Genomic DNA, 12,421 nt, shown 5'->3' on the forward strand with positions numbered 1-12,421 from the left:
CCTCGCTGTATTGCAATGGCACCAGCTTCAGTCGGGCAGCTGAGCTCACTCATGTTGTGACTTTAGGCTATAGTCTTTATTTCTTGAGCAAATTGTGTCGGCACTGATTAATTTCATAGCTGTGAAACATACTCTGTGGCAGCGGTGCAGGGAAAACGTTTAATCCAGCGCTTAATTTGAGCAGCTTCGACTAGCAGAAAATCACTGTTGCTGCTGAAACCAATTTCAAGCGTTAGGAAAATCAGATGCTTTCTGATGAGTCAGCATTATGGATGCATGGATGGTTTACTATCACACATACACACACACCTTCACATCCTGGTGACCCCACCTTTTTGCATCTATCAAAACTAAAAGTAATGATTTGCCACTTTTTAAAGATGTTACCATCCCTGATGGGACTGTGAGAGACGGGGGATGGAGGTTCGATATCGTACATTTCAGGCATGATAAAAGGAAGGATGGCAGGACGAGGTCACAGCGGTAACTGCACGGAAAGACTCAGCAGCCCGATCCAAACACTTGCCAAGTCGAACCAGATTACACTTGAACAGGGAGAAAATCTTGTCACTCAAGCTCAAGAGAACGAGTATAAAAACTCTCCAACTCTCTCTTTCTACTTCCACTGGCTTCACCCTCCTGTTTCACCTCTATTTCAGCGGAATATTCAATGCCATTTTCTGCATTTGCTGCACTACATTTTTTATCTAAAGCCAATGTTACCACTTCAGAGCAGTGATAGTGTGTATCAGAAGAGGAAGACCACTTGGAAATGCTTGTTGAGTTTTAGGTGGTGCCATCATGTCAAAGCTGTATGAATACACTCAATCCAAGCCTTGATGGAAGGCTTGCTCGTACAGGCACATGAAGTATGTTATTAGGAGGACTATTGAACTTAAACGCTGTTGGAACATTTTCTCTTATCTGTTTTGGTTTGAGTCTTTGGAATCTCGTGGTTTTGAAAGTGAAGTAGTAGTCGACGACAGAAGTAAGAGTTTAAAGTTGTATCTATAACCTTGTAACTTGTTAATACATCTATTAACCTGCAGCTTAATTGTGCAACTTAGTGCCTCTTGTTTATTTGCTCCATAAATGCTTTGTGTGCAAATAGACTCTAAATGAGTTAGCTGAACATCTGCAACAGCATGTCAATGAACTCAATTTTTCATCCAGTCATAAATAAATAAATAATGTCATTCTTTAGCGGTGGTTTTTAGAAAGTCCTTCTCGATTTCTAACATTGACTTCTTCCTCCCTGTTTGTCTTGTTGTCTCCCTGCTCTTGCTTTCCCTCTCCTTACTTCAGTTTGATGTCAGGTCTAGCTGCCTTGGACGCCAAGTGCTCCAGCCGCCTGGGCATCATGACCATCTCTTACTACCTCTGGACCACATTTGTTGCCGTGGTAGTGGGCATCCTCATGGTTTACATCATCCACCCAGGTGGAGCTGCTCAGAAGGAGGACTCTGATGAAAGCAAGAAGCCGATGACCAGCTCTGCTGACGCTCTGCTGGATCTCATCCGGTAAGACTGACTACTATTACATGCTGGATCAGAGGAAACTATCATCATCCATATTGGAAAGAAAATTAAAAAATCAGTATGAAGGGGTGCTATGTTTTTCAAAAAATGTAGGAATTTTTGTTGTTCAAGAAAAGACATGAATGGTGACCATATCTTAAAATAAATATTTCATCAGTTTATCATTCCAGATTAGCCTAGTTTTCTCTAGGTGCAATGAGCCAGTTAGTTATGTGATCATCAGCTTCACTAGAAAGACTTTTTGGAGACTTTCTTCCAGAATTTGAGTGATCATAGGAGACAAAGTGTTGCTGAGAAGCAGTCCATTTACCTAACACCTCCGATATATATAAGTATAATCAGTATTGGAGAAAATGCTGAATATTTCTATTCAAAGGTTTTTTATTTTGGGGCGGAGTACAAAACTGTGGGTTAGGGTGGCTTCTTGGAACTGACATTTGTCGCAGAGAGGGGAAACATTGGGAATATTGTATTCAGTTTAGATTGTAAATACTATAACCTGTGCAGCACTTTTACTGTATCAGACAATGTCTGGCAGTTATATAGAGTATGTGTGAATATAGTGTGATACATCATATGAGACCCAGCTCATCCTCCTGAGCACGCTTATATGAAGGGCCGCTAATATGTTGTAGAACATTGTAATGTAAACTTCTCTGTATCTGCCTGCCAATTCAAACATCCATCCCGTTTGTCTGGAAGTGCAGTGGTGTAGTCCTGCATGTCTGTTTTCAGTCCCTAATTTGAAAAAATGCTAGTTTTCAAATTTATATTTCACATTTTCATAAGAATAACAAGAAAGAAAGAAAGAAAGAAAGATAAAAATATAAGAATATTGACTTATTTCAGAACAAAACAAATGTAAATATTGTTATGTGCTGGCTTTGGATTTTGTGAATTTTCAAAAACAGTTAAAGGTGTCGACTTCAGCACAAATAAAAGCAGACTTAGGGGTAAAATATATTATAATCTCTGACAGTAAATATAATTTTCTGCTTGTAACCTTGGAGAGGTGTGAGAGAGAGAAACGTCAGCATGTTCATTACAGCACAGTTGCTACATGCAAAGCACCTCCGTTTAAAGCTGTTTTATAAAACAGTACATGAGAGTTTCACAAGGATTGGAAATGCTTGAGGTCAAAGCACAAAGCCTGGAGCCTCCTGTGCCAGTGGGTTATTGTGCCAAGCTAATTAGCGCTGCTGAAGGTTGAAGAGGGTACAGTATATTTGAGGTCAACCTGGATCAGCCGTGCGCTGAGAAACATGACTGTGAGGCCCTGAGAGCCGCTGTGTCAGCGTGACAGTCGGTCAGTGGGATAAAGTCAAAGGCCCGTAACGCAGAGAGCTGCTGAGCTTTTGACTCCACCTCCAGAATATTAAAATGTATGATGCCATTTAATCACAAATGCACAATGAAATAAAAATAATTAGTTAGTTCTCTTTTCATCCTCTGTAGGTTTTGATGTTGTTGTTGATATATATGATTACTTTAATAAGAAGATCAAATCACAGTAAGAATAAATTGTATTTGAATGAGTTGCTTTCAATCAGAATGTAAAGAGGGAGTTATAAACTGGCCAAGGCCAAAGTGTGTGCGTGTGTGTGTGTGTGTGTGTGTGTGCGTGTGCGCGCGCGTGCATGTGTTTCACAGAGCACAGCTGTGCTTTGGATTTATCCCACAAAGCTTCTTTACAGCCTTCATCTATCATGCAGGCATACTATATTGGTACACTGACAAACGAGCCCAACTGTCTGCTGCTGTGTGTGTGTGTGTGTGTGTGTGTGTGTGTGTGTGTGTGTGTGTGTGTGTGTGTGTGTGTGTGTGTGTGTGTGTGTGTGTGTGTGTGTGTGTGTGTGTGGAGGTTTGATAAGTCAGCATAATGATCATAGTATGCATTAACATGTGCATACTTGGGTGTATTAGTGTCACTGGGGTCAAAGTGCTTCATTAGCCTGCTTTGCTTTCTGTCTCAGACACAGGATGATATGCTGCTGAATGGTTAAGTGGTTAAATCCATACAGGATATTCACTGATATCCACTGAGTTGCACCATATTGTCCCCATACATCTCCGCCATATGTATTTAAAATCATTCTGTCAAATGCACAAGCTGATAAACGCAACATGCCTTTTAATCACTGTGTGTCTGACATGTGCTGTTTTGATTGTGATTTGAGCTCTATGTTGATGTGGGATTTACATCCCCTGCTAATGCCATGCTGATGTTGCTGTGATGTTGCTCTTCTCTGTCTAAAGAATGCTACATAATGTGTCTCATTGAACTGTTGCAGTCCGCAAACAAAAGATGCTTCATATCTTTGATTTGATCATCCAATGAAAGTATAACAATGCTGCTGTTCATTCATGTTTTATTATAATGACAAAATTATTTATTTAAAATTATTTATTTATTCTTGTAGTCAGAGTTTGACCAAAGTAATATTTATTATTTGTAACAAGTTAAACTGCAGCGTGAAGGAAAAATATTAACAATTATTATTGGAGTCAACTTAAACATGGATGATAAGCATGCAACAGATCATCACTGTATGTGTTACTGGTTGTTACACTTCAATTGTTGCTACACAGTGAGTTACTATTAAGAGGAGACACTACAGTTGAATTGGGTTAAATATAAACTAACATATATCACCATGAAACTTCCCTAGTTGATTACTTACAACACAATTATTTTTTGTATTACAAGTTTTCTGAAATGTTATGTTTGAATATGCAAATGAGGCATTTTCTAATGATAACTTTTGATGAATCTACAGATCAAATAAAGAAAGTTAGTCAAACAAACACCTAAATGTGTATTTTGGATGTTTTCTTTCCACTAGTCTGAAAGAAAACATGCTATGGAAGCAAAATAGCCCAAAGAGTAAATGCGTAATGAGTGATGTTGAGTGCATCATTGGTCACATGCTCCCTAATATAAGTACATATACAGTGGCCCAGGTTCAACACAGTATGGGTTATTATTACATGTTGGGGGTAAATGACCTGACTTCTACCAGTGTTCTCAGTCAGGATATTTAAAGTGCACCGCATGATTGTGTGAAAATATATTATTGCACATATACATGTGTTCCAGATCTAAAAAGACCAAACTTACGCATTTCCCTAATGAGTTTTTGGTCTCAGTCACTAGTTTCAAGTCTTCATCAATACAGCTTGATGCTTAAAAACAGTAGTCCACAAAGCAATGGGTGGCAAGAGATGGTGACATATATACACATATACACAGACCCCTTTTAGCACTCATAACTACAAACAGTCGGAAAATTGCGGACCACCCGCAAGAAATCCACACATGCAAACCCCAACAGAGAAAAGTGGTGTTATCGCTATATTTACACCAAAACCTGTTATTGTTTTCCTCTCCTTTTCTTTTGATGAGTCGCACATGAGGAACACGCTTTTCAGCTCTGTCTATGAGATGGTTGGGCATCCACTTTCCATTCCAGAAATACATATTTCCCCCAGTCCATGTTTCCTACTCCACCTGCTCCTCCATCTTCAGGTTTCGCTCCTTCCTGCTTCTTTGTCATTGAGCACCTCTCTGCTGCAGTAAGGGCACTCAATATACTTTTTCTCCACTGAGATATGGAGAGGAGAGGAGGTTTGTTAGGGCAATTATTCAATTATTATCACTTTCATACTGTCTGAGCAGCTTTTAGGGTGGAAAATAATGACGGTTGTAAAGATTTTCATCAGACTAGATCACTGCAGCAAAACATACAAGCCATTATGGAAAGATAATGTTTTCCTGAGTAAAAGCTGTGGGAAGGGAAGATTGCGAGAATGTATTTTAATAAATAAATATATATAAATAATATATAATAATATATATATTATATATATATATAAATATGGCACAATACTGCCATTCACTGATGAACTTAAATATTTCTCAAAATTCTCTCCCACAGCAACATGTTTCCAGCCAACCTGGTTCAAGCTACTTTTCAACAGGTAAGCAAATATATTGAAGGCTAAGACACTAAAAAGGAAAAAAGATGGTCAAAACAGAAACAAACATCACCAATAAGTTGTTTTGGATGAATAGTAAAGACAAATGTTAGCATAAACGGTATGTAAATAAAAAATGTGCTTTTGTCTTTATCAAAAAATTACATTATTATAAAATAACACTCTACTGTTTGTAATCCACTTCTGTAATGCAAATCCTTTAATTGAAAAGTCAACACTGATATGAGCCCACGCATGTGTCATTATTATGTGAGATAAAATGATTATCTTTGAACCTCTCTGTTGGTGTCATGTTTACTGTGCTGATGTTGGGGCCCTATGCTCTGTTTTGGTTTCAAGTATCGAACCCAGAGAGTCCCCGAGCTCATCTTCAAACCAACGGTGGCTCAGCTCCCGGATGAGACGACCACGCGCAGGATCTACATCTACGGCATTCAGGATGACAACGGCACAGATATCCAGAATTTCTCCCTGGATCTCACACCGCCCCCTGACGTCATCATGAAAACATCACCTGGTACCAGCGAAGGCATGAATGTGCTGGGGATTGTCATTTTTTCCGCTACCATGGGTAAGTGGTTGGCTTGGATAAACAAACACGTTCCCAGTTAAGTGCAGATTTGGCAACCATATCTTTGTATAATTAAGTTTATAATGTGTTGTGCTCCCACAAGAAAGGAAGAGAACAAATATATGATGACACTCATCAATTTACACTGATAAATCCATGGTTGTAGGTGTATATTTGATGCATCTATCAAATCCTGAATGCATCATATGTTGTTCTGGTGTTCTTTCTTCAATACAGGAATAATGTTAGGAAGAATGGGACCCAATGGCAGCGCTTTGGTCAACTTCTGCCAGAGTGTAAATGAGGCCGTTTTAAAGATTGTGGCCATTGTCATCTGGTAAGAGTTGTATTTTGGAAGTAAAAAGCAGCAAAATAATGTAACTTTAGCTTGGCTCTATGTCTGGCAATGTCGGCATATTCCTCACAGGATGAATCCTACCACTAATGCTACTTATGTGGTCCTCGGATGCTCCCATTTCCTGAATTGGGAAGTCGCTCTTCTGACTTTTACATTACGTTACATCATTTAGCAGATGCTCTTATCAGGAGTGACTTACAGTGAACTAACTACTGGGACATTCTGCCTGGAGCAACTCAGGGTTAAGTACCTTGCTCAGGGGCTCAATGGTGGCAGCTCTGGTGTTGAACTCACACCCATCTGGTGTTGTATTTGGAAGCTGGGCCACTGGACCACTAGGCCGTCACCACCACATGACTTTGGTGTGGTCAAGAGCTTAAAGTCGTAATGTGGAAACGACACGGACTTTACAAAGAAGATGTGTTGTAGTTTATTGCTCAGAGCGTTTAAAGAACTTGTAATAGCTATTTGCAAGTTATTATTCCATATTGATGCTGCGCTGACATTAATATTACCCGGCGAAAACTATTTTTTCCGATTATTCACATTATTTCTGGAACCTTGCTGACAGACATGCATACAAACGCAAAAGAGACAAATTGAGGCGAGAAAACAAACCTCCATGGCGGAGGTAACTATTGGCATTCCCGTGAACCTCAGCTGTACTTTGTTTTATGAGCAAATGTTAGCATCATAACTAAGATGGTGAGCATGTTAGCATTTAGCTCAAAGTAACACCAGCATGACTATAGGAGGAGTCTTGTTGAAGAGTAAATGCAACATTATTGTTGAAACTTGATGAGAAATACTCTCGTTTAAAATAAAATACAAAATAATAACAGCCAATATTGTATCTGTGTTTTTATGAACATGCACTCTACCTTCCTTCTGTCCCTCTCAGGTATTTCCCCTTTGGGATCGTGTTTCTGGTTGCCGGTAAGATCTTAGAGATGGACGACCCTTCAGCGATGGGAAAGAAGCTGGGTTTTTACGCCATTACGGTGGTAATGGGCTTGGTGCTGCACGGTCTATTCATCCTTCCGGCCATGTACTTCTTCATCACTAAGAAGAGCCCCATCGTTTACATCAGAGGCATTTTGCAGGCCCTTCTCATCTCCTTGGCCACCTCCTCCAGGTAAAAGTGGAAGATTAAACTGCATTGGATTTATATTTATATATATTCATATTCATTTATGAATGCGCTGTGATATGCTCTGTGAATCTGTTTTGCTGAATTTCTTCAGAGCCAAACATGTAGTGGAGAATTCATTCAGTCTTTGCCTGAACTAGGGCGCTTCCTCAATTTCTCATTTTGTAATCTTACTTTTGTTTTAAAGCACGTTTCCAGCTTTATCATCCTTTAATTGTCAAAAATAGCTTTTAACCTTTAAAAAAAATCTGTTATTAAGTTTTAATATTTTTTAGGCAAGAAAGTAACCTTTCAGATTGCAAATATGTGATCAGGTTATCCAAATTAAGCTTATTTGTGTACAAAAGTCACTGGAAGAACAAATACAATCGCCGTCAAACCTGAGTGGATGATAGAATTCTCGTTGAATCAAATGGATGTTTGTGTTATGTGACCTTCATACATCTTGTGTGATTGGCTATATATGTATCGTTTGCAACTAAACCTTGCAGCCTTGCAAAGGAGAAAATAGCATTACCATTGAGTTTCAAAGTGTTTACTTTTGGTTTACAATCCGTACGATGACAGTTGTTACTTTCTTGACACAACCTCTTCAAATCCTCTCCTGCTGATGAGAAACATGCGGATGTCTCGTTCAGTGTGGTCGTCAAGATTCCTGTAAATAATAACTGTTTGTGTTGTCTTTACAGTACATGTCGCAGCTAACTGAGGGGTAGAACTAAACGAAGGAAATTATTTATTATTATTCATGTCTCCCTTAGCCGACCTTTCTCAGATAAAGAAAAACATAGACAAAGCTAAACAAAAAAATGTATCACAGCATCTCCAAAAATGTATCCGTATTTGAGAGCAGCTCCTGTGAGAGGTACTTTGCAGTATTATTCAATTGATTTGTCTGCTTGTCAAAGTGGAGTCTGTAGATATATGTTAATATAAATGTTATATATATTTATATATATAATAAAAATATATATTATTCTTATTATTTCCTGCTGCAGCTCTGCCACTCTGCCTATCACCTTCAAGTGCCTCCTTGAGAACAACCACATCGACAGACGCATCATCCGCTTCGTGCTGCCTGTCGGGGCCACCATCAATATGGACGGCACCGCACTCTACGAGGCCGTGGCAGCCATCTTCATCGCCCAAGTGAACAATTATGAACTTGACTTTGGACAAATCATCACGATTAGGTAAGCACATTTAGACATGAACTGGCTCATATAAATTTACTTTTAGTGGAAAATGTTCTGAACTATGATCAATGTCAGCAGGTGAGGAAGAACAAAAACACAAGTCAAACCTACTGGCTCCTTTATCAAATATCTGAGAGGAAACTGCAGTCCCTATAATTTTATGCATTTTGTTGGATGACTTGAAAAAATGTTTTGAACAAAAAAAGGCTTAAAGGGGCAGTCCACTGATTATGTAGCTGCTGGTAGCATTAGCATTAGCATTAGCTAACATGAACAATACTTATTCCTCTTATTCCTGTAAACACTACATGAGCACACAGATAACTGTGCTATATTCAGAGCTTTAAAATATCTTTCGGGTGACAAACAGTGACATTAACTGCAACAAACAGCAGGGCTAACCTACAGCAACGTACTGGGAAATGTGTCTAGATGAGAAAGATGAGAACATCAATACCTAGTCTGTGAATTAACTAAAGTTACTGACCCAGAGCCTGGAGTCGAGGCGAGCTCTTCTCCCTGTTTCTAGTTTTTTATGCTGAGTTCAACTAACCGGCTGCTGTCTGTAACTTCACATCAACTGTACAGATATGACAGTCTGGTATCAATTCCATCATCTACCTCGGGGATATCAAATTATTCCTTTGAAACGATTCACATCAACAACTCTTTGGACAGATTCTTATCTCAACAGCAATTCTTTGGAAAAACCTCCCAAAGTGTAACAATATAAGCTATAAATATAATCTGCGCAGGCATACTTGTGGTGTTTTGAGTGCAACATGTGAATGAATCTAACGTCACACATTTAGTTTAATTCTGAATTAATAACAAATATTATGGGATTTTCTAAATACACATATATGTAAATGTCACACAGATTACGCCTCATATGAGCTTCTTAGTCTGATCTGATTTCTGCTAAATCGGTCTGGAAGCCCCGGGGACACAGACAGACTAAAGGCAGACAGACACACACACAGACGGAAACAAACATCAACAGTCCCCTTCCCGCCAATGCCCTATAACTTTTAACTTCAGGTAAACAAACCCGGCCAGGTTTATAAATGGCCTGTCCCTCCTCTGATTTCATGACATGTCCTACTGTAACAACATTAAGCAGACCTCTCCCCATGGCTGCAGTCTATGCCCATTCCCTCATAATCCCCTTTGGCGGTAAAACCCATATGACCTGTATTACTCATCTCCCTTGTCACGGCAGAATTATAATAATTTTTCCCTCTCTCTGCGTCCTGTTCCCGTGCCGTTTGGCTGCTGACCATGAAGCTGCTCCATCTGCATGCCAACCCAACCCCCTCCCCCCATCCGCCCTGCAGAGCGACAGTTTATCAGTCAGTACTCAGAGGTCCGGATCTCGGACGAAACATCCGCTCAATCATTCTCCATACAAAGTGGTGGAAGAACTGTTCAAATACTTTACTTAATTAAAAGTCGTAATGCTACGATGTTAAAATACTCTGTTATAAGTAAAAGTCTGGCATTGAGAAATCTACTCGCCGATAAGTAAAACTACATGGTATAATCATCAAAATGTACAAAAGTTAAGGAACGAATTATGCTGACTAGCTTTTTCAGAGAGTTTATCATGCACAGTATTATATTGTTGGATTGGCATTTTAATATTGTAGAAGATTGACATCTAGACATGATCACAAGGGGCATTTTATTAGCTAACTGCATTGTTTTGTGGGGCTACACCCTTTTTTAAGGGTTGTCATTTTAAAGTGAGTCAGCTGGTAAGAATGAAATGTCAGCTGGAGACGCAGTCTCAACTCACAGAGATTTAGCATCAGCATTAGCTTACGCTAGCTAGCTAGTGACGGCTGATAAAAATCTGATAGCAACATTTTTATTTCAGCTAGTAAAATTCGCATTTATTGGCTAGAAATGAAGAGCCTGACTTTGTTTAAATCCGGTGAAATCAAGGACCCCTTGTTCAGAAAATGATTAAGAATTTTAAGCGGTAAATTTGCCACAGTTGAAACTACAGATGTGCTCTGCTGGAACAGAAAGCCTGACAGGCTGGCAAACAAATGAAAAAAAAGATTTCTCACTTTCCTTCAGTTGAGAGAGCTCATACCTTTGATGAGGACTTGGTTCTGTATTATAATAAAATAAATGCTCTGTGTTCCTCTGTGTTCTCCCAGCATCACTGCCACTGCAGCCAGTATCGGTGCAGCAGGAATCCCACAGGCTGGACTGGTAACCATGGTGATCGTGCTGACCTCTGTGGGCCTGCCCACCGATGACATCACCCTCATCATTGCTGTTGATTGGGCTTTGTAAGTAAAGGTTCATCTTTATATTACAAATAGCTAAATATAAGAAACTAACTCAGGATGTCATTATAAAATGTAAATGTCTCATAATACATTTCAATCTGAAGCTTCTTAGCTTTATATACACTGTAACCACCTAAATATGCAGCGCACAGGTACTATACCCTTTAGTGCTTCATTAGATCTGTGCATCACTTTCCATCCTTTTATCATCTAGGGATCGATTCAGGACCATGGTGAATGTGATGGGGGACGCCCTCGCCACAGGCATTATGGCTCATATCTGCAGAAAGGATTTTGTCAAAGAAGGGGAGCAGGTAAGAGCCCGCAAGGCCAACAATTTATCTTAGTTTGAAAGACATAGAAAAGTGTTTCAATGTATAACATTGAATTCTTTGTATGTAGAAGGTCGCAGCTGGAAAAGTTAGTTAGCAGCAAATATATACATGAACCTTAGTTCATGAGAGACCAGGATGATTTAGAATGTATTTGCGGTATACTTGATGATCTAAGGGACACAAAACGTCACTATCCAACCTTGGATAAAAACCTTTTGTGTAAAATATTTATGTCTGCAAATAAAAAATGTACGTGATCTTCCTCCACGATCATTGCGTCCCCCAGGTGCCTCTGATCTGTGAAACTAAGCCCATGATAAGCATCCAGCAGATGATGACCTACCAAAACCAGAAGAACGGCTGCTACCAGCCGCCTCCGCCGGGCAGCAGGCAGGACCACCGCTCCCCGGACGTGGCTCGCCTGATGCAGCTGGAGGAGGGCATCCGGCCGCTGGAGAAGAAGAAACACGCTCACTCCTCTCACCACAAGAGAGAGCACAGGGACAAGGACCATTGTTCCGTCGATATGAACGGGCTGGAGACTAATGTATAAAAGCAGCTGTCCTGCCAACAAACACCGGCAGGAGAGGAAGACAAATTAAAGATTGAGGTGATTTACGTTCACACACTTTTCCCCTGTGAGAAGGACAGTAGCCCAGGGTGGATGATTGCATACGACCCTGGGAAAAAAAAGACGATTTTTCTTTTTCTACATAACCTAAATAATGACCCACATTTGATTGTGTATGTTTGTGTGTGTACATATTTATCAGAGACATATTGTTTGGTACAAACAGTGACAATGTGCTGCTCTAGCTAACAGACATTTCAAACCGGAGAGCTGATGCTGTTCGAAGTTTCACTAACACCGCCCCACATCTGTGCGTCAATGGAAATGCAGAACACACTAAATAATATCAGCTATGATTAAAGGAACCTATCCCTGTGTGGACTGTGGGAAAAAACTGAAAAC

The 12,421-nt window shown here is 39.8% G+C and overlaps 1 protein-coding gene across 1 annotated transcript in view; it reads left to right on the forward strand.

The window, feature by feature from the left end:
* The window catches only part of slc1a7a (solute carrier family 1 member 7a), a 36,345-nt gene extending 24,173 nt beyond the window's left edge, over nt 1–12,172 (forward strand). Inside the window, exons 3-11 of the mRNA XM_029453591.1 lie at nt 1,306–1,521; nt 5,475–5,517; nt 5,875–6,106; nt 6,344–6,443; nt 7,366–7,599; nt 8,613–8,807; nt 10,979–11,113; nt 11,328–11,427; nt 11,735–12,172. Coding sequence (XP_029309451.1) covers nt 1,306–1,521; nt 5,475–5,517; nt 5,875–6,106; nt 6,344–6,443; nt 7,366–7,599; nt 8,613–8,807; nt 10,979–11,113; nt 11,328–11,427; nt 11,735–12,001 — 1,522 coding nt within the window. The 3' untranslated portion in view covers nt 12,002–12,172. The remainder of the gene's footprint in view (nt 1–1,305; nt 1,522–5,474; nt 5,518–5,874; nt 6,107–6,343; nt 6,444–7,365; nt 7,600–8,612; nt 8,808–10,978; nt 11,114–11,327; nt 11,428–11,734) is intronic.
* The last annotated feature ends 249 nt before the right edge of the window (nt 12,173–12,421 follow it).

The sequence above is a fragment of the Cottoperca gobio genome, chromosome 17, assembly GCF_900634415.1.
Source record: "Cottoperca gobio chromosome 17, fCotGob3.1, whole genome shotgun sequence".
Taxonomy (NCBI): Eukaryota; Metazoa; Chordata; class Actinopteri; order Perciformes; family Bovichtidae; genus Cottoperca; species Cottoperca gobio.